Source organism: Prionailurus viverrinus, chromosome B4 (assembly GCF_022837055.1).
Source record: "Prionailurus viverrinus isolate Anna chromosome B4, UM_Priviv_1.0, whole genome shotgun sequence".
Taxonomy (NCBI): domain Eukaryota; kingdom Metazoa; phylum Chordata; class Mammalia; order Carnivora; family Felidae; genus Prionailurus; species Prionailurus viverrinus.
The window spans coordinates 86612359-86635899 of record NC_062567.1 but is presented as its reverse complement, the minus strand read 5'-3'; the positions used below and the strand labels follow the sequence as shown (position 1 = coordinate 86635899).

At 39.1% G+C, this 23541-nt stretch overlaps 1 protein-coding gene across 3 annotated transcripts in view; it reads right to left on the bottom strand.

The window, feature by feature from the left end:
• SRGAP1 (SLIT-ROBO Rho GTPase activating protein 1) overlaps nt 1-23541 on the bottom strand; it is a 284852-nt gene that overhangs the window by 81477 nt on the left and 179834 nt on the right. For all 3 annotated transcript variants that reach the window (XM_047865066.1, XM_047865065.1, XM_047865067.1), the window contains exons 5-6: nt 10969-11151; nt 10409-10537 (exon numbers count right to left, since the gene is read on the bottom strand). In XM_047865066.1, coding sequence (XP_047721022.1) covers nt 10409-10537; nt 10969-11151 — 312 coding nt within the window. The remainder of the gene's footprint in view (nt 1-10408; nt 10538-10968; nt 11152-23541) is intronic.

The window sequence follows — 23541 nt, the reverse complement described above, 5'->3', positions numbered from 1 at the left end:
AGGCTCCGAGCCATCAGCCCAGAGCCCGACGCGGGGCTCGAACTCACGGACCGTGAGATTGTGACCTGGATGAAGTCGGACGCTTAACCGATTATGCCACCCAGGCACCCCTCAACAGGTCTGGTTTATATTTAATACTCTGGCTGCTTGGGAGGGGAATGGATTACTGATTAGAAGGTCTTAAGTGGAAGATGGGTAACATCTTAGAAAGCTAAGTGTAGGCAGGAGACGAAGAGCTTTGTCTAGGAGACAGCACAAGCAGCAAAAAATAGCAAAATTTGGGATATTTAGGAGGTACAGATGACAGGATTTGCTGATGCATTTATATGTGAGAAATGAGAGAACTGGGTTTTTGGTTTACGCAAATGGGTGGAAAGGCGTGCCACTTGCTAAGGTGTAAAAAATGGATGAGAAAAAGTTGTTATGTGCATGGAGAATGATGACGATGAAAGGGGAAACGGAGATAAAAAGCTGAGCGTATGACATGTTCAAGATGCCCATTAGGCATCTGGTCAGAGATGGCCAGAAGGCAGTTGGATACAAATCTGAAGCCCTGCAAGATGATCAGGACTGGTGACAGAAATCCAGCAGCCATCAAGGCAAGGGACCAAGAGGTAGAAAGCCAAGGACCAAGCCTTAGGCGACTTTCAACATTCACAGCCAAGATGGAACAACCAGCCCTAGAGACTTAGAGCAGCCTGTGCTGCAGGTGGAAAACAGGCGGGTGCAGTTTCCTTTAACAAAGCCCCCGGCATCTCCACCGGAAGGAACTTTTAAAGCCATCTACTTTAGTCATCTAACCCATTTCAGTTTTTAAATCCCCTTTCAATCACAAAAGGATAAAAACACACAAATCAGTTTACATGGTAACTACACTATCCTAACCCATTTACCATGATCTCTCTATCATCTTCCTAATAGGAGTTCAGGCCAAATGGGGGCTGCAGTATTCCAATTTGGCAGGTTTTCATGGATAAATCTTAATACTATTATGTATGGGCATACGTCAAACTAAGAAAAATCTGAACTCTGAATAAGCTGCTTTTTAATTAAACACATGTCTCTAGAGACAAAAGGATAAGGCTAAAAGCTTTAGCACAGAGGATTACTTAAAAATGATAAAGTAAACACGACATGCAGTATATGATGTAATCTAATTTCAATTTCATTCTGTATAAATGGCTAATAAAATACATGACAGATATCTTTACCAGGAAAATTAGTTGCAGGAGGGGATTATTCTGTTGCAGTATTCCATAAGAGTAACGAAGATTTATCCTTCATATGACAAGGTGACCTGCAAACTTTTACAGGGAGTAATTTGAAACTTTGAAACTATACCAAAAGATGACAAATACTTTATTATTACCGGGCAGGAGCCATGGGACAAAGTACCAATGGAATTCTACTGTTGAGGACTGTGTTCCTCTGAATACCTTTTGAGGATGGACTGAAAGAGGCCACGTCACCAGTTGTTTTAAGAATTCCAGATATAGGGGCACCTGGGTGGCTCAGTTGGTTAAGCGTCCGAATTCCGCTCAGGTCATGATCTCACGGCCTATGGGTTCTAGCTCTGCCTCAGGCTCTGTGCTGACAGCTCAGAGCCTGGAGCCTGCTTCAGATTCTATGTCTCCCTCCCTCTCTGCCCCTCCCACGCTCATGCTCTCTCTCTCTCTCTCTCTCTCAAAAATAAACAAACATTAAAAAAAAATTTTAAGAATTCCAGATATACAGAAGGCTGAATTTGATTACAGATCTAGGTATTATGGGAAATGAGACTTGTGCTCTCCTCTCTTTTCTCTTAGCAAATCATAATCACTTGAAAATCTCCACATTCAATTACAAATATTTGTTGCCTGCAGGATTTTACTTCTGGGTTGCAATGCATCCCAATTATAACAGAATTACTTACAGTCTTTTGTTTTCTTGTTTTTTGTTTTTGTTTTTTTTTTTTTTTTTTGAGAGAGAGAGAGAGAGGAGAGTGTGTGCATGTGCGTGCACAAGAGCAAGCAGGGGGGAGCAAAGGGAGAGGGAGAGAATCCCATGCACATTCCACACCCAGAGCAAAGCCTGACATGGGGCTTGATCCCATGACCCAAACAAGATCATGACCGGAGCTGAAACCAAGTGTGGGAAGCTTAACCGAATGAGCCACCCGGGTGCCCCAGTTACAGTCTTTTTTGCACTTATTGTTGGGGATACTAATGATCATTATGTGAAATCTTTCACATAAATGTGAAATCTTTTATTTATAAAACTACAATCTATTTTCCTTTATAATTATGCCTTTATTCTCCCAAACCAATTAAATTTCCTTTGGCCAATATTTGCAATATATTCCTTATAACAATATTTATAATACATTTCTTATAATTTACATTTATGCTTAAAGTAACATAATAAACATCCTTTATTGTTGTGAAATTAACTATATTCCATTTGCTACCTGATTTCAAGCTAAGAGATTGTTACTCTACAAACGAAAATTTATTTAGGACTTTCAGGGGAGAAACCATCTTAAACAGTCTTCTGCTTAAGTGACACTCTGGATTAACTAACAGTTCATTCTCTCAATCATAGGTCAGCAAGCTATGGCCAGTGGATTAAATCTAGCCCAAGGGCTGGATGTGGTAAATAAAGTTTGATTGCAACATAACCACACCCAATTGCTTACTTATCTATGGCTGCTTTTGCACTACGGTAATTGCGACAGAGACCATATGACTCACAAGGCCTCAAGTATTTACTATCTAGTCCCTTTCAGAAAAAGCTTGTCTACTTCTGCTCTAAAGCACAGCGACCAAGACCAAGGCCACTGTGAACACACACAGCCAGTAGGTGCTCTTTAATACTCTTGTACATTTTTTCTCCAACAATTCATCTATATGTTTCCCAGCCGATTGTAAAATATGTGCAATTTGTATTTATTATAAATTTATTAAATATTATAAATCTACTAAAATAGGTATTAAAGGAGCCTGGGTGGTATAATAGGTGGCTGGGTGGCACCTAAGGGTTCGACTTTGGCTCTGGTCATGATCTCACGGTTCATGGGTTTGAGCCCCACATCGAGCTCCACGCTGATAGCTCAGAGCCTGGAGCCTGCCTTGGATTCTGTCTGTCTGTCTGTCTCTCTCTCTCAGTCCCTCCCCTACTCGTGCTCTGTCTCTTTTAAAAATAAATAATAAACATTAACAAAATTAAAAAAAAAGACTTAAGAGTAAACAAAATTGATACCAAATTAGGCAAAAGCTGTGCCAAATGCAACATTGTGAAAACACTAAATATCCAGAGCATTTTTGTTCCACATTAAAGATCTCAGAAATAGAAACCACAACTACCCAGTAGATAAGCTTTGTACAAAAGAAGACTACTCAGAGCTCTATGAAAAGAAAAATCATAATATTGTAAGACTGGAAAGTATAAGTACATTGGTATGCTTTACATTAATACTTAAGGCATGCTTTCATCATATTTTACTTTTTTTAAATATAAAATGTGCCATACTTACAGAAAAGTGTGAAACATATATACTGCTTTTAAAGTCCCAAAATTCCTCTCCTAAATCACCTCATCCCTTCTCCCTAGAGATAACTGTATTTGCAGTACCCAAAAATGTCTAAACCTTGTTTGGTATACTATATTCAAATATTTCCAGTTGAACTAATAAGTTAACAACTGAGCCATCATTTTCTTCATTATATTACCTTCGATAAACTTTAGAGGTCTGATAGCTTACATTGTTAGTTTGAATTTGATCAAGTTCATTTACATACTAAATTTATAGAAGTGTTGTTTGCAGGGTAGAGTTCATCACAAAATTAAGTTAATAATTGCAACAAAGCACAACGGAGAATTTAAGATTTATTAAAAATAAATTCCAGAAGAAATCCAATAGCTATTAGTTAGAAATAGAATGCTTCCACATCGATAGCCACTTCTCAGAGAGACAGAGACAAAGGTATATTAATTCAAACTAACAGTGATAGGTAAAGGTGAAGTTTATAAAAAATAGACAAACTGGAATTATTAAATATATTTGTAAAAAAACATTAGATTACCTTCAAATACACAGAAAAGACTTGAACTAGTCTATCAAAGTGTTACATTAGATTTTTTAGAACTGTAGTAATTAACAAAAGAGGATTCCATTGAATAGGGTTTCAAACAGTACATGTGTAAAGTGATTAATCTGAAGTGCCTAAAAATATGTTATTCTTTAATTTACAACATTTTTTTAAAGGTTTATTTACTTAAGTAATCTCTACATTCAATGTGGGGCTCGAATGCACAACCATGAGGTCAAGAATCGCATGCTCTTCCGACTGAGCCAGCCAGGCGGCCCTTTCATTTACATAATTAATTTGAACTCTAAAAAAGCATTTTGGGGGCACCTGGCTGGCTCAGTCGGTTGGCTGGGCATAACTCTTGATCTTGGCTCAAGTTGTGATCTCACAGCTTGTGGGACAGAGTTCCAAGATCTGGCTCTGCACTGGCAGCACAGAGCCTGCTTGGGAGTCTCTCTCTCTGTCCCTCCACTTCCTCTGTGCACTCTCTCTCAAAATAAAAAAAAAAAGCATTTTGCTAACCAAAAATAAGTATACTTCCAAATTAATAGGCTCTAAATTCAAGAAGTTTTAGAATACCCTGTTTGTTGCAAGGGGAAAACACTTAACTCTGATGGAGCAATCAGAGTCACATTACCCCAAGCCAGTGATCAATTTTAGCATCATTACTGGTGGTTTAATCAGATGTTGTTACGTATCTACATAAGACACAGCAACATAACCTACGGTGTAACTGCTGCAAAGTGCTTAACTTGAATTTATCAAGACTTTATATAACATTTACTTTGTAGGAAATGCAGGGAATAGAGAAACAGGTTAACTGACACCATAACGAATGGACACAAATCCAGAAGCTGAGATGTTCTGAGGAACAACTGTCCATGTCTCATTAGGGGCTTTGTTAGATTAAAAAAACCACAACAAACCAAAGGAACACATCACCCAGATGCAATGTGTAATCCTAAATTTGGTCTAGGCTAGACACACTAGCTATAAAATGTTTTTTGGGGGGGGTCATAATTAGGAATATGGTCTGGCCATTAGAGGAGTTAAAATTTTCCTAAACGGAAAATTTTCTGAGATGGATAGATGGAGGTTACTGAAAAAAGTAGGTTAAAAAGCCGTATATAAAATATGCTTTCATACTCTTCTGGTATAAAAATGTGTATGTGGACACAAAAAAAGTCTACATTTTAGCAGTGATGATCTGGGGTGGTAAGAATGTGATCATGCTATTTTTGCATGTAATTTCTTCTAATTTTCTACAAAGTACATGTACTAATTCTGTAATAATAAGAGACTGTTTCAAAATACAAATTCTATGGGAAATGTGTATGACTGTTTTATACCAATAGATCCATTCATCATGGTCTAGCGTAGGAAATTAATAAGAGACATATTATTGACACAAATAGAACGAAGGGAGGAATATATAAAAAAGGTCTCAACTTGAATTCTTAATTATTTACAATGCTTTGATTCAGTAAAGATACATTTAGCACCTTCCATGTCATTTCATATATAAAATGTTATGCATTAAAAACGTCTTGACTTTTTCCTCACTAGAGGTATTCACAACTCTTCCAATAATTATTAGATAGCTCACTATAAAAGTGATTTTGCTACATAAGCTCACAAAGCATAAAGGATTCTAGATGCCTCTGCATAATAATCATTCTGTTTCTTTTTCATCAGTAAGGGTCAAGCTTAATGGTTTTTAGGATCACCACTATATATGCAAATTGCATTCCTACAAAATAAGCAGCCATTTTGGAACATATACATTCACACTCTGCCTCAAAGATGAGTCAATGAATGCATAATTTTTACTGACAGGATTCAACTTCAATTGAATATGACAATTCTTATTTCTTATTTCTTAATTCTTATTTCTTTCAAAATTCATAATGAAGTTGTATTATTTGAAAATTACTCACAATTTATTATTTTTTTGAAAGTGGGGGGGGAGGGACAGAGAGAGAGAGGGAGAAAGAGAGAGAGAGGGAGAAAGAGAGAGAGAGGGAGAAAGAGAGAGAGAGAGGGAGAGAGAGGGAGAGAGAGGGACAGAGAGGGACAGAGAGGGAGAGAGAGAGAATCCCAAGCAGGCTCTGTCTGCACTGTCAGCACAGAGCCCAATGTGGGGCTCAAACCCAAGATCTGTGAGATTATGATCTGAGTTGAAGTTGGATGCTTTAACCAACTGAGCAAGCCAGGCACCCTGAGAATTACTCACATTTTAAATTTAAGGCTGATCTTTTAAAAGTCCATCCTTTCTTAAAATTGAAAATTACTTGATATATTTAACCATTACTTATTTACACCAGAGTTAATTAGTTTGGAGGTTAAATGTCTGAGTTTGAAGCCTATCATACCTCCTAACTGTGTAACCTTCGATAAGCTATCTGGCCTAAGCCTCAATGCTTTAATCTATAAAATGTAGAAAATAGTATTTACCTCATGAGGTTTGTGATGAATTGGTGAGATTATGTGTAGAAACCTGCCTGTCACAGACTAAGAGCTCTATAAATATCCACGACAGTGACTGTCGCAGACTGAATCTGGAGTTCTCTCCTGTCCCTCAAGAGAGCGGATGCAGAATTGAATACGAGAGGCTAATGTCCGGTTGGGGACAAGAGCCCTGAACAGGGGTTTCGGCTCTGTATTTACTGAGCTCACAAGATATTACCCACATGGTGAACATGAAGAAAACAAGACCTTACACACGTTGACACGGAGAAGACAATCAGACAGTAATCATTAACTTGTGTAAGAAGCAAAGGGTCTGGGGGGCAAGTGGGGTTTGTGATCAAAGTACAAAAGTATATTGGTGTCAGATGGAAAATACTCATGATCCTGAGTATTTTTACATTTTACCGAGATATTTGCAATATCTCAGTAGCTAACCTTGGGCGTTTTTCACCCCGTGGTGGCAGCTTTCCACCCTAAGCTTTTTTCTAACCCATTTATGTAAGTAGAACCTACTTCCCCACAAGTGAATGTGACTTTCCTGAAATGTCAATCCTGTCCTATACATGCCAATAGTACTGAGAATGCTACCGCACATCGCCACACAGATGGCCAATGGCTATCTCAATCTTACTATATGTAACAGAACTAGGGCTCCCTGCCCTTCAACCCACTTCTCTCCAGGGTCCCCAACTCAGTAAAAAGCACCATTGTTAACCTAGTTACTCAGGATCTGAACCTGGAGTCCTGTTTATCCTTCTTTCCAACTACTATATCAAATTCCTACTAGCTCTACTTTCAATATATTTTGAATCCAACCAACTACTTCTCACAGGTTTATTGCTACTATGCCAGTCCAAGTCAGCACCATCTCTAGCCTGGACAATGGCAAAAGACTCTAGATACAGCTCGCTGTTTTCACTCTTGTCTTCCTCACCCGCCTCAGTCTGCTTTCCACCCAGATGCCAGAATGAGTCTTTAAAATGTCAACTACGTGATGTCACTTCCCTGAGTAAAACCCTTCAATGGCTTCCCGCCACACTTAGAACACAATCTAAACCCCTTTTCCTGTCCAAAACACCCTAAGTAATTGGGTTTCTGTCTACATTCTCTTCCAGAACCTTCCTCCTCACTTACTCCGTTGTTTGCTATTCCTTGAGCATCTTCAGCTTGCCAAACAAGTCACTGCCTCTATGCCTTGAGCCTTACCAGTCCTTCTGTATGAGGGATTCCTTCCCCATATAGGCATAGGGCTCTCCAGCTCACTTCTCTTCTCGAATACCAGGCTTTTCCTGAATACCATCAAAAGAAGTAGACTGATGGTGGTTTTATTAATGGCACTGTCACTACTGTATAATGTGTGTGTGCATGTAAATGTGTTTATGAGCTGACTCCTTAACGACTACATAAACTCCATGAAGACAGGGACTTTTGTTTTGTTCATTGCTGGATCCCCGCTGTCAAGAAGAGTGCTTGGTACCCTGCAGGTGTTAAAGAAATACTTTTCAATATATGGAGACCTTTCCTTGTGTTAAACTCATTTGGGCCTAGCCAAGTACTCCAAAAATAAGCCCTAAACCAAAAAAATAAGCAAGTGGAGTAGTTACAAAGAATTAGCTCTATATTCTATATACTTTGCAGAATTCTTACAAATCTAAGTTTGAAAACAGGGGCCATAAAATCATTAATTTTTATTCAGAAAACCTAGAAGTCTAGAAGAAAAAAAATTCCTTTCACCAGAGCGCCATAAGAAAATTAATTACTTGATTAAAATACTTGTAAGAAAGGAAGAGAAAAAAGTTTTTCCTGGTTTTATTACTAAAGGGTTCTGTATAAAGAAATTATGACAGTAGGAGATAAAACTGTTTTTAGACTCAAATTAAAAAAAAGAAAAGGCACCTCAGGGGTGCCTGGGTGGCTCAGTCGGTTAAGCATCTGACAGTGCAGAGCTCGCCTGGGATTCTCTTTCTCTCCCTCTCTCGAAGGTGTCTGCCCCTCTCCTGCTTGCTCACTCCCCAAAATAAACAAACTTCATATATATATATATATATATATATATATATATATATATATATATATAAAGTAGATCAGTGTTAATAAACTAAAAAAAATAATTCCCTTACTTAGCAATTCTTTTGCAGAAGTCCCAAACTGTGGCTCTAAAATAGCTAACTCCATGAGACTTAAATTGAAATAAATAAAGTTGCTTTAACCTACTGTAGATCTACTAGGAGCCATAGGAAAAATTTTTATCATCTTTAAATTGTTGAATTCAATACAAAGCAGCACATGAATAAAGTTCCCAGCAGTAAACTCTGTGAACCTCTATCACTTCATCTGTGCTTTTCTTACGACATCGCTTTTTTTCTTTTATTTGCAGATATGTGTGTTTTCAGACTGGGATTTCTGTCTGTGTCACCTCTGTGGTCTCCTACAGTGTTGGCACAGTGACCGTGCTACTCAGCGCAGGTTTTCTGAATGAAAGCATGATGCAGATGGGAAGTCACAGCAGTAATCACCGCATGAACCTAACAGTGCATATAGACTTAGAGGGTTCGGAATGAGCCCCATTACCGCTTTTCATAGCATATCCTCAGATGGAAAGTATAGCGTTAGATAAATTTATAAACGTGGTTTCTGTCCACTCTATTTTGCTTACAGTATTTACCACAACTAGTAACAAAGCTATCATGCGTGTCATCATTTGCTTAGCATCTGTATTTTCCACTTTCCATTCCTGAAGAAGTGTATATGCTTGGGGGTGGGGGACGGGTAAAATAGGTGATGGAAATTAAGGAAGGCACTTGTTGTAATGAGCACAGAGTGGTGTACGGAACTGTTAAATCATAATACCATACACTTTAAATTAATAGAATATTGTACGTTAACTTGAATTAAAATAAAAACTTAAAAAAGGAAAAACAAGTGTATATGTTTGTCAAAGCCTCAGCATCTCACAATAGTGGGGCCCAAGAAATGTATTTTTTTTTAATGTTTATTTATTTTTCAGGAGGAGAGAGACAGAGTGTGAGCGAGTAAAGGACAGAGAGGGAGGGAGACACGGAACCTGAAGCAGGCTCCAGGCTCTGAGCTGTCAGCACAGAGCCCGATGCGGGGCTCGAACCCATGAACCATGAGATCATGACTTGAGCCGAAGTTGGACGCTTAACCAACTGACCCACCCAGGTGCCCTAATAACCAAGAAATGTATTTGGAATCAACGAATGCATTTAGGGTTGTGCCATCGCATAATTTAAAGATGAGTAGGTCCCCTTCCCAGCTGAGTTTACCAGGCATTCATAGCTTCACGGAACTTAATAATTTGCTTTCTATTGGTTTGGGGATGCACACTTTTTCACATGCATCTTAGAATCGACACGTACAGTTTAACTGGCAGCATTTTTTCCTTCTAAGTATTACATAAAATAACACCGGTTTCAGAAATGACAGTATTTCAGAATCAATAAAACACAGTTATTGCTAATTACATCTCAATATGGAAAACATAGGGGTGCCTGGCTGGCTCAGTTGGAAGAGTGAATGACTCTCTCTCTTTTTTTTTTTTTTTAAGTTTATTTATTTATTTTGACAGAGAGAGAGATGGAGAGAGAAAATCCCAAGCAGGCTCTGTGCTGATGCAGAGCCTGATGCTGGGCTCAAACTCACAAACCATGAGATCATGACCCGAGCCAAACTCGAGAGTCAGACACTTAACCAACTGAGCCATCCAGGTGCCCTGAAAGAGTGAGTGATCACTCTCGTTAGTGATCAAGTCCCACATTGGGCGTACGGGCGTAGAGATCACTAAAAAAAATAAATAAGTTCAAAAAAGTAAAAAAAAAAATATGGAAAACATAAAAATTTCAAGTACTTACGTCAATTAAATCTGAAAGGTCATGAATATAATACTTGAAAACCGAGGCATTGGTTGCTTCAAGGGTTAAGAGATACTCATTCCGTGCCTTAATTGATTTTAGCTTATTTTCCGAATACTTTGCTTGTCTCTGGAAATGAAGAAGGTCCAGGTATTGGGAAAGAGAACAAAGTCACTTAGTCACAGAAAAATACATGACTTTCTATTAATTTGAACAATGTATTCTACATATACAAATGAACTTTGAAGTCCTCTGAGAAAAGTACATTTTGTAACTGATTTAAAGAACTAAAAGTACCCAAGTATGTATTTGAGCTTCAGGCCCATTTGCAATGAAATCTCTTTGTTAATATTCAAGTTCTCCACATTGTGTACTGAATACTTGGCATTCAATACTAAATGATGTCCAGCTGTTATTACATGATTTTTATATTTTTTAAACATTTTTCATTCCTGTTGGAGGAAATGTGTGTCATTTCACAATTTATAATGTGTGTCTATCAGTTATTGCAACTGTCACCTCAAGTGAGGACAGAAAGGCTCTGTAATGGTTTTACTTACTTTTTCTTTCATTTTCTCAATTTTCTTTACAGAGCTTCGCCGCTGATGTCTCTCTTCCAGTCTGATATGAAAGACCGGGTCACCGGACCTTCCAATTTGCTTTTCTTCTTGTTTCTCAGCCTCTTTCAGCTTGCTCTCTGCACTGATGCTCTCTGCATGATACATATGGTATGTTTTCATCACCTGTGAAAATGTGACCCAAATTGTTACAAGATGCCTGTCTATAACTCAGAGAGTGAATGGAAGCCATTATATGAGGAATACGTTAAAAATATCACCTTCCAACTGGCAGGGGGAGAGCCAAATTGCTAGTCAAACAGATGAATTATGGACGATTGCGTCTACATAAAGCAAGGAGAAATATGCAAATTAACCTGCCAGGAAGAGGCACTTAGGGGATAGGCTTTGATGAAAAAGTGATTTACAGAGTCTTACGCATGCTTTCAGTGCACTTGAAAAGTTCCCTTAAGCTTAAAAGTGTTCTCTAAAATCTCTGCATTATTAATCTGCAGAATAAACCATTATTCATGGATAAATTTTACCCCAACCTTGGAATTATAAAAAACTCCAAATTAGCACAGATTTTACTAAACAGTTTTTTTTTGTATAAAATCTACTTGTCAAAATACAAAATGGAAATATTAAAGTTCGTACATACATAGTTAAAAATAATTGTTTTTCTGACCACAAAGTAATACTTTATGTTCAATGCAGAAAACATATGACACAAAAAAGAAAATATAAAAAGCACACAGAGATAACCACTGTTAAGATTTCTGGTCCAGCCACTTGGGTCTTTTTCCTATGAAAACACACAGACACACACACTTCTTTACTTGAAAATGACACGTTTCTCCTTTTAAAACATTTGTACCATACTGTGTTAACAATTTTTAATCTTCTATATCCTCTTTTCATTTAACAGATCAGAACACTTTTCTATAACACTAAATGTTCTTCTAAAAATATTTTTAAGGACTGTATAATATTTTTTTATATGACTGGGACACAGCTTGACTAATTTCCAATTGTTGAACATTTTAGGATATTTCAACTTTTTGCTTTATAAAGAAAGCTGTGCTGAAACCCTTTATATGTATCCTATTTCTTGTTTTATAAATGATACACCTAAGTTGCATTTTAATAACTTTAGGAATATATAGAAAATAAAGGTTTTTTTTTCAACGTTTTTTTAAATTTTATTTTTGGGACAGAGAGAGACAGAGCATGAACGGGCGAGGGGCAGAGAGAGAGGGAGACACAGAATCAGAAACAGGCTCCAGGCTCTGAGCCATCAGCCCAGAGCCTGACGCGGGGCTCGAACTCCCGGACCGGGAGATCGTGACCTGGCTGAAGTCGGACGCTTAACCGACTGCGCCACCCAGGCGCCCCGAAAATAAAGTTTTTAATGTATCCTTTCCATGTATGTTATAAACTTACACAAACAATTCTCAACTAAAATTTTTGTTAAAATAAAATTTGAATCTTTAAACATTTTGATTATATTATTGTTACAGAAATATTTATGCACAAAATTATATTTCCTATGGTACATTTTCAGAGAATTACAGTTAGACAATCTGCACATTTTGGAAGTTTTGACACAAACTTCCTATTTAATACTCTGCTAATCTGAAAAAAAAGTGATCTGTATATTTTCCAAAGCATTTAGAAAACAGAGATGCTTAACAAACATTTTCTCGAGTAATAAATAAGTATATTTACTCTTACAGTATCTACTATATCTGTATATAATCCTTGTTTTTTTAGATACAGAATAAAAGTCACAGATTTTCAAAGATTTTACCTAAAAATCACAGTTTTCCAATATAATATCAATCTGCTATTTATAAATAGAGCCAGACGTCTGGGCCAATTCTGAAACTTGTTGACTTTAAGCACATTTATACTCCTTAAAAGAAACAACATATCACAGTAGGACTCCAATGCCATGGACGTATCAAGGAACATACCAGAATTTAGCACCCAATTATTCGTGGTGGCACTTTTTCATAAATTATGTCAAATTTGCATCCACATAAAACAGATTTTATTTCATTCCTAAATAACTAGAAGTTATTCAGAGCCACCTTTATAACTAAAATGTAGTTGTTAAGAAGAGATTTAATGTCACATTTTGAAGTAAGGAACTTGATATTTTTTTCATCTCAAAAGATGAATCTTAAAATAGTTTGGGAACCGGAAGCATCACCGCAATATATTTACTTAGGTTGAAGCACATGAAATTGCTGTTTTGGTAGGTTATATAGAAGGTAGGAAGTCAGCACTTTCTTATGGTTCAACTTAATACATATTTCCAAGGTGACTTTTTGAAAAGGAAAACATGGGGTAAATGAAGAGTTTTTACTTATTTTCATAAAATCTGATAATGTCTTTCCTTAAAAAGGTAAGCTAGCAAATCACATTACAGGCATTGTTGAACAAGAACAAAGTAAGGGTAAAGTACAAAGCATGGCAGCTTTTTCTGAGCTGTGTGTAATCGCAAAGTTGTCTGTTTTTAGTCATTACCAAACCTGTCCAGGAAAAGTTTCGTTGGTTACTTCAGTTTAAAAGAAAAATAAAATAGCATTAAGAAGCAGCTGGGCAGCTGGGGAATGAAAAGGGAGTGACCCTACAGCTGGGCAAACAGCGAGGTCAATGAATTTACTACACACCTTGCATTTCGAGGCTTGGCTCTGTTTGTATACCCTGCCTGAAGCAAACCCACACACCATTTGGGTCCTGGTTCCAATTACATCTTTAAAGAGAGGGTGAAAAAAAAAATATCCCTCTCTCTCTCTCTCTCTCTCTCTCTCACACACACACACACACACACACGCACGCGCGCGCGCGCGCGCGCGCACACACACACACACACACACACACACACACAGTTGCTTAGCTGACTGTATTCTTCTTGCTAATACCCAGGAAGAAATGAGAACATATGACTTCCATCATAGATAGATGAAAAAGCATTCCAGACAGCCCCGGGTATCTGAGAATTATTTATTTTAAAAACATCCTGAAGAAAAGACTTGAACTCTTGCTTTATTTAGATGCTGAGGACCAGTGTAACCAAGTGATTTGCAGAAACTAAGCCTTATGAACTAAGGACACTGAGCTGGCTGCCAGCATGGTGATACTTATAAACTAGCCTGGGTTAAAAGAAAAACATTCTCTTTTTTTAAAAAATGTTTATTTATTTACTGTGAGGGGGTGGGGAGAGAGACCGAGAGACCAAGAATCCCAAGCAGGCTCCCCACTGTCAGCATGGAGCCTGATGTGGGACTTGATCCGACAAAGCATAAGATCGTGACCTGTGCCGAAATGAAAAGTCAGAGGCTTAACTGAGTGAGCCACCAAGAAGCCCCAAAAAGGAAAACATTCTTGACCTAACACTAGCAAGAAAAGGGTGTAAATATCCCATCATAACGTGGTTCAGCACAATAGCTGAGGGTTTTCTACCTAGTTTGATGGTAATTTCCAGAAGGAAATTTCTTTGTTCAGTTTTCCAATGTGACTTAGGGTTTCCACTATTTTCTAAAATGTTAGCAATGACAATGAATGAATTTTAAAAGTTGGGGAGAAAAACACTAAAAGCTTTTTAGAACTCTAATTGCAGATAATGAATGCAAGTACAAGCTGCATTATTTAAAATGTAAGCTGTTGACAGCAGTTAAATGTGTTTTGTATTTAAAATAAAATAAGACAGTTTTCTTTTTTTCAAAGAAGTAGAAGAAAGCTTTTATTTTTCAAAGGTGCCTTTTTTTTACACATACTGCAAAGAAAATAATAGCTTCTCCATAAGCTTCATGCAAACACAAGTATTTGCATACCAAATGACATGATAGTCATATATCCATTTAAATGTACTCCAATAACATATTTTCCTCTTTGAATTCTTCTCTACTAATACCTCCTGCATAATTCTCCGTTGAACACACTCAATTTATCTTTCCTAATCCATCTTTTCTTAACTGTAGAAGAGTATTGTCAAACAGAAAGTGACCATATCATGGATTTCTTTGCACTTGTGAAATCCTATGCAAAAACTTTTGCACAGAAGCTATTAATATTTTTTTTTCCTTATTGACAGAGTCATATAATGTATCCTATACTCCTCTTGTACTTTAAGTCAAAATAATTAAAATATCTATGGTAAATTTTAATATTTAGGGTCATGAAATCATTATGTATCTGAAAAGTATCCATGTGTTTGGAGAGGATCAGTGGATTGAGGCTTTATTACTTTCCGACTTGTGGCACAGAAGTGAGGAGACATGGTTCCGGGAATGGATCTACCAGTTACCAGGTATAGGGAATTTATTTTACACTTCTGCTCACCTTACAAGGTCATTGTGGACACTCAATTGTGTGTTCCTAGGTGTGTGTGTGTGTTACAGACTTTGCTGAGTACTTACAATATGTCTGTGTACATATATAATATACACCATTAACATATATGTGTACAACGCATATATTTAGGGAAGAAGCATTATGTAATGCTTCCGATGTGCCAGACACCATTCTGAGCATTTTATAAATAATAGCTCATTTAGTCTTTCTAAAAACACTTAGGAGGTATGTACCTTTATTCTCTCTGTTATACAGAAGACACAAGAAAGGCAGAGAGAGGTTAATTAACTTGCCCAAGGTCACACAGCTGGCAAGTGGCAGCAACAGTTGAGACCTTGACAGTCTGATTCCAGATTTGGTGTTCTAGACTGCTATGTCGTAAACTTTGGTAACTCTAAAACATTGTGCAAACGGAACTCCTCTTTACCTGGGGGATAGAGCTATTCTTGGTTATATTTAGGAATAGTGGAAAAGAAGGGCTGACAGATAATTATTCATTCACTATTTGCTTGGTGCTTATTATCCATAAGGCAACGACGCATGTAACTTTAAAGATTTGGTTTCCTACTTCTTTTTTTTTTAATGTTTATTTATTTTTGAGAGACAGTGCATGCATGCACATGGAGTAGAGGCAGAGAGAGGTGGACAGAGGGTCCAAAGTGGGCTCTGTGCTGACAGCAGAGAGCCTAACGTGGGGCTCAAATTCATGAACCGTGAGATCATGACCTGAACCAAGGTTGGATGCTCAACCAACTAAGCCACCCAGGTGTCCCTTGGTTTCCTCCCTCTAAGAGTTTAAATTTTTGGAGATTAAAAAATGGGGCTTGGAGATTCTGATGGACATGGATGAAGGGAGAGGACATTCAAGCTGGAAGGGTAGTACCAGCAAAGGTATGTGGGGTAAGGGTAAAGGTATGTAGGTAAGGTGGACATAAGTAAACTATGACTTCGAGGAGGGGATTTAGGGAAGGGCTTGAAAAGTGGATGATTCGGTGAGGGAGCCAGAGGATAAGAATGCAGAAGTTGTCACAGGCCAGATTAGGAGAGCCTTGAAACCTCAACCAAAAAGTTTTACATGGACTCTAGGGGTTCATGAATCCACAGAGCTGTAAATAGCATGATCAAAGCAGTATTTTAGCAATAATCTCATGAAGATATACAAGATGGTGTGGGGTGTGAAGTAACCTCATTTAGCATAAAACAGGAGGAATGGAAAGAAAGACAATGTAGGATAACAGTTATAGGGCCTTTTCTCTTTTCTCACTCTCTCTGACCTTTTCTCAGACTTGTCATGTCTCCTTCCACATGGAGGACCTCCAAGTGTAGTCGTAACACCAGCCCAAGTACCACTCTGTACACTATTCTGAGTCAATCACTTAAAGCTCCCTCCTCAGAATGTGCACACTTTCCTGCCACTGTGGTCTCCTCCCAAGCCAATCCCACTGCCTGCCATATCCTCCCCCAGCACCTCAACCTAACCTTTTGACTCATCCTCTAAGGCAAGCTCAGATTTCACCTACTGCTATGCGTTCCCTGGTTCCCCAGCCATGGCCATCTTGTTCTTCCAACTGCCAGGACCTTCTTATTGATAGCACTTCTGACCCTCTGCCATGTGTCATAGACATCTATGTACCCATCCAGTATCATGGACCTAACTTTAGCTAGGGCACCAACAGTGTGCTAGGCGCTTTTGGATTCTTAATATTGCTTTTATACAGTGAGAGTAAAATAGGCATTTGGTGAGAAACAAATGATGGGCAGAAAGCCATTTTATAGTCAGCTTGTCCATTCATTTGTTCACTTAACAAATATTTACCAAATACCTAGTATGTACCCAGCATTATTCTTCTCCATCTCCAGCATCCTAAATAGCACTGCCAATAAAATCCCTGGGATTGGACTAATGAGATGATAAATAGCTCTAAATCACTGTGAAATATAGTGAGCGTTTGGGGTTCATGGCCCCTGAAAAAAGACAGGCATGGTGGCTGGGGTGAGAGGAAATGAAAAGCAGTATGTTAGTGACAATATTTCCTAATTCCATACATAGCCTGCTGGTTTACTAAATCCATCAATTACTAATGGACGATTAGTTTCTCTTCTGAGAAACTACGTTTTTGGAGTTTCCTTGACATACTAAGATAAAGGTCTCTTTTCTACAATCAATATACAAGAAGGCTCTAATTGTAACGGAGCTTCTGCAAGTGCCAGACCAAAAAACCACCAAGTTAGGGCCACAGCCTTGGAAGCCCATTCCTGTTGTTTCCCAGCAAGTTCTTGAGTGCATCGGGAATGAAGGACCCCCGGGCCACCCTCTGCTGAGCCCCAGCGGCTGTGTTGCAAGGAATCTGGCCCTTCCGGGGGCTGCGCAACCTCAGTGGAGGTTATGGCCTCTGCTTGGCCAAGCTGTGTCTCTGGGGGCTTATTTCAGACAGGGGCAGTGGGCAGGAAGTACCTTTAAGAGAGCACTCATTAACAGTGCATGCCAGGATCCTTCCACCTGCAACTTCAAGTCCTCTTGCTCTTTAGAATACTGAGCCAACCTTGGTGTTGAATAGTCTCTGGAGCCAGGCCCCACTGGATCCGAGCTCCTGTGCTACCATTTACTAGCCAGCAAGTTTCTTAACTTCCTTGGGCCCTAGTTCCCCCCTGAGGTAAAATGGGGATTAAATGATAGAATGCAGGGAAGCACATAACAGAGTGGACAGTTTTTTGTTTTGTTTTCTAAATACTTATTTTTTGAGAGAATGCAAGCAGGAGAGGGGCAGAGAGAGGGGGACAGAAGATAGGACACTGGCTCTGCGCTGACAGGCTGACATCAGCAAGCCTGATGCGGGGCTCGAACTCATGAACTGTGACATCATGACCTGAGCTGAAGTCAGACGCTCAACCTACTGAGCCATCCAGGCAGCCCAGAGTGGACAGTTCTCATTCTTGACAGTTTCTATGTTCTGACATAGAAGTGAGTGTGCAGGCTCTGGGGCCAGATTGCCTTGCTTCATATTCAGGCTCTAAGCAAAGAGATACAGGCCACCGCCTCGAAAAGGCAAAGCAGACCAGATGGAGGCCTTTCCTGGTATTTCATTGTGGAGACCTAGGCTAATCAAAACCTATTAAAAACTAACATACCAATAAGGAGTGCCTAGGAGTTGCCGGCATAGACACTCACATGTTCGTAACACTCATGACGTGAATTCACACTTTGAAAAGGCTTCTAGCCTTTCTATAACGTACATCCCATAATTAGCACCCTTTCAACGTATGCTGACAGTTACTATAAAATTGCATGGATATCAGTCCAGGTTTCAGGAAGCAAAGTATATTGATCTGCATTTATTAATCCTCTGAACAGCTATTGAGTATCGTAAGTCAGGCACTGTGCTAGGCTTTCACACCAGAGATGAGACACAATCTCTACTCAGTGGGAAGACAAAGTTGTGACTTCAGGGTAGGCCAAAGGGCAGTAGGGGGGAGAAAGATTCCTAGGCTTCTTCCTTCCCTCCCCCCATATCCATACATAACCATAAGAAATGTTTATTTTTCTACTTTTGTACAATGTGCAGCAAACAAACAGTAAGGAATAGGAAAAAGAAAAAAAGAGTCAACTACTCTGGAGATTGAGAGAACAGAGGAACATGTTAAACCACAGTGGAAGCTGCAGTCAGCAAAATGCAGACTCTGGAAAACTCTAAAGGATTAAAAATCCAGCTTAACAAAAACATTTCAAGGAAAAAAAAAGAGAGATGGGACCCCCTTGAGGGTAAAGGTGATTTAAAGGTCTATCCACCAATTGCAACGTGGAGATCTTGAGCCCTGATACAAACAAACTTTTTAAAATATGGATTTCTATGACAACTGGACATCAGAACAATGACTGCATATCTATAGCTATTAAAGAATTATAAAAATTTAGGGGTGATAATGGTATGGTGTTTTAGATACACACACCGAAATATTTACACATGAAATAGATGCCTGGAATTTGCTTTAAAGGAATTTAGGAGTAAGGGAAGTGGATGGACAGATAGAAAGGAAACCAGGTTGGCCACAAGTTGCTTAACTGTTTTTGTTTTGTTTTTTAATTTACATTCAAGTTAGTTAGCACAGAATGCAATAATGATTTCAGGAGTAGAATGCAGTGATTCATCCCCTACATATAACACTTAGGGCTCATCCCAACAAGTGTCCTCCTTAATGCCCCTTGCCCATTTAGCCCATCCTCCTACTCACAACCCCTCCAGCAACTTTCAGTTTGTTCTCTCTATATAAGAGTCTCTTGTGTTTTGTCCCCCTCCCTGTTTTTATATTATTTTTGCTTTCCTTCCCTTATGTTCATCCGTTCTGTATCTTAAATTCCACACAAGTGAAGTCTTTCTCTACTTTTGCTTGGCATAATACCCTCTAGTTCCATCCACATTGTTGCAAATGGCAAGATTTCAGTCTTTTTTGATTGCCTAGTATTATTCCATTGCATGTATATACCACATCTTCTTCATCCATTTATCAGTCAATGGACATTTGGGCTCTTTCCATACTTTGGCTACTGTTGATAGTGTTGTTATAAACATTGGGGTGCATGTGCCCCTTAAAATCAGCATTCCTATATTCTTTGAATAAATACCTAGTTGTGCAATTGCTGGGTCGTCGGGTACGACAATTGCTGGGTTGAGGAACCTCCATATTGTTTTCCAGAGTAGCTGCGCCAGTTTGCATTCCCACCTAGGCTTCTTTTTAATCAGTTTACATTTAAGTCTGAGAGCTACTGTAAGGGGAAAAGTAGAGGGGGATGTACATATTTTATTTATATAAAGAATGTAAGGATGGGGGTGCCTGGCTGGCTCCATTGGTAGAGGATGCGACTCAGTCTCAGGGTCATGAGTTTCAGCCCCATTTTGGGCATACAGTTTACTTAAAAAAAACAAAAAACAAAAACCAAAAACAGGGGCACCTGGGTGGCTCAGTTGGTTAAGTGTCTGACTTCAGCTCAGGTCATGATCTTGCCGTCCGTGAGTTCAGGCCCCACATCCGGCTCTGTGCTGACAGCTCAGAGCCTGGAGCCTGTTTCAGATTCTGTGTCTCCCTCTCTCTCTGCCCCTCCCCCACTCACACTCTGTCTCTGAAAAATGAATAAACCTTAAAAAAATTTTTTAATTAAAAAAAAAACAAAGAAAAGAAGAATGTAAAGACAGTTGAAGCCAAACCTCTATATTAATGCTACTTAGTCAATACCTACAATGGATCTCTTAGTTCCTACCCTCAACCTCTACCTCTCACTTAAGTCCTATGAGTGACACTTGTCACTTTTTTTTTAAAGTTTATCTATTTATTTATTTAGAGAAAGAGTGTGAGTGGGGAGGGGCAGAGAGAGAAGGGGGGTGGGGAGAGGGTGGAGAGAGAGGGAGAGAGAGAGAAAGAGAGAGAGAGAGAGAAAGAGAGAAAGAAAGAGAGAGAGAGAGAGAGAGAGAAAGAGAGAGAGAATGAATGAATATCCCAAGAAGGCTCTGCACTGTCAGCATGGAGCCCAATGTGGGGCTTGAGCTCAGGAACCATGAGATCATGACCTGAGCCAAAATCAAGAGTCAGACACTGAACTGACTGAGCTCTTTGTCACTGTGTTTTTCTTCTTATTCGTGGCATCAGGGCTGGAAAAGTTGCTGATCTCTGAGGTACTGAGTGATCTGTAAGATGGTCATGATGATGAACTCTTACAAATCATCTCTTTCTAGGCTGATATGCTTCTCCACGGGTCTATGAAAGCAGAATTTACAAAATTCAATTATATTTGCAAAATAACAGGGAGAACTCACTTTGAGACAGAGTATACTGATGGTTAGAGCTCAGACTCACAGAACAGACTGCCTGGGTTTGAATCCTGCTCCTGCACTTAATTTACTATGTGATCTTGGGGAAAGTAACTTAACCCTTCTGTGCCTCAACTTCCTCACTGTAAAACCAGCCTAACATTCTTACTCACTGCATGTATAGGGTAGTTGGAAGTATTAAACATGTTTACACATGCAAAGAGCACAAAAAGCATGACTTATAATAAGTGCATAGTAAATATCAGTTACTGATGCTTGAAAAAAATTATCACAGGTTATTTTCATGTTTTTTTAAATGTAGTTTTGAGAGAAAGAGAGAAAGAGAGAAAGAGAGGGAGAGAGACAGACAGACAGACAGATAGATGGGGGGGAGGGGCAGAAGGAGGAGGAGACACAGAATCCAAAGCAGGCTCCAGGCTCTGAGTTGTCAGCACAGAGCCCGACGCGGGAGCTCCAACCCATTAACCATGAGATCATGACGTGAGCTGAAGTCAGACGCTTAACTGACTGAGCCACCCAGGCGCCCCATCACAGACTATCGTAAAAACATGTAATTATTTGTCCAGACTGGAAAGATTATCATTCTGATAGAGGTAAAGGGAAGGAAATTGACGATATTTCCATTTATGTATGTATATGTTAAGAATTTTAGCAAAACTCTAGAATGAGCAAATAAATCAAGATCAACAATTAAATAGTATGAGATGCTGTCTTTTTTTTCTGAGAGAGAGGGAGAGTGTTCATGTGCGAGGTGGGGAGGGGTGGAGGGAGAGGGGAAGAATCTTAAGCAGGCTCTATGCTCAGTGCGCCATGCAGGTCTCCACTGCACAACCATGAGATCATGACCTAAGCTGAAATTAAGAGTTGGACACTTAACCGACTGAGCCACCCAGGCGCCCTGAGATGCTGTTTTTTTTTTTTTTTTTATCAAGGAAAACTTGGGTATGCTGTGGCTCCAGTGAAATGAAATCAGTACACCAGTCTGAATTTATCATCAAATTATACTTATAATCCAAACAAATTCTTTGAACAAAAGGCATTGTCTGGGACTCTGGACCCTGCGGGCTAGGGACTGCCAACCGACCAAAAGACAGGGCAAGAGAAATGCAGAGGATAAACAAAAGGAAGAACAGAGAATACATATATGCAAAGGGAGGAACTATGGCTAATGAAAATGTTTAAAAAATAATTCTATTACGTTCAGTGTCATGTTAAAGATTTTGTTTCAGGAGTAATTATGTAGAGCACTATTTCAATGAAGAGCTTAGGTCTATGAAATCCAAAAAATCTGACTTTTGGTCTTTGCTTTGCTACAAAACAGCTCTGTGACCTCAGCCCTTCTGACCCTCAGTGCAGGTCTCACCTATTAGAGCTGACAACATGAGGTCTCCCTACATAACCAAAATTAGGGGGATGATCAAACTGAACCTCTCCAACACCTTGATAAGTGTGGAATGAGAGAACAAGTGCACACTGGAGTCCATATCACAGAAGGAAAAACTGATCATGTAACTAGAAGTCTTCTTTCCAAAAGGATTTTAATATATCCCTCTAAAAGGAGAGTATTTGATGAAGGTCAGAGGAATGATACAGGATGGCATTTAGCAGTCTAGATGAAAACAGAATCCATACTGTCATTCATGTTTTTGTTTTCTGTTGGAAACTGTTTTCCTCTCTAGCTTCCAGAGCCCCTGTTTGGGGAAGGGGCACTCATGTCTTAGATTTCCAAGGGGGTGAGCCCTCAAGCTGCCATGCCCACCAGCGTGACCCGCTGGCAAGACCACTCATCTCCGCTGGCCTACAGCTTTCTCACCTTTTGTGAAAGGGGCGACTGGACCACAGGATCCCCCAAGCCTTCTCCAACTCTAAAATTCTGTGAGTTCACGATTTCGGGTATTAACCTTGTGACAACTAAATGTCATAAGAATTTATGATTTGAGTGTGTGTGTATGTATATAAAATACTTCTCAGCAGCTAGAGGAATTGACTTTTTTCAGTGTCCAGATAAATGGCAGATACATTTGAACCAAAAGGAAAAGCCGGTGTGACAACAAATTATACTAATTATTTTCTTCTGCTTCTGTTGATCTGAGGCAAGCAGTATACCATGCTATGCTGCGAATGTAAGATTCCTCCTGGGCTCTGAGGCTGTAAGTCATCAGCTCTGTTGCACAGAAAACATCTAGAAATGAACAATGCCCACATAGTCTAACACACCATTATACTGATGAACCTTATACCAGGATATCTATCACTCTAGTGACTTTAATTAGCTCCCAAGCTGATTCGTGATCAATCATCAAGTGCTCACCAAGGAGGAAAACCCGAGAACTCTTTGATAGGTGTGGGGGTGATACACAGATTTGCCACAAGCTTTCATTTTTGACTATAA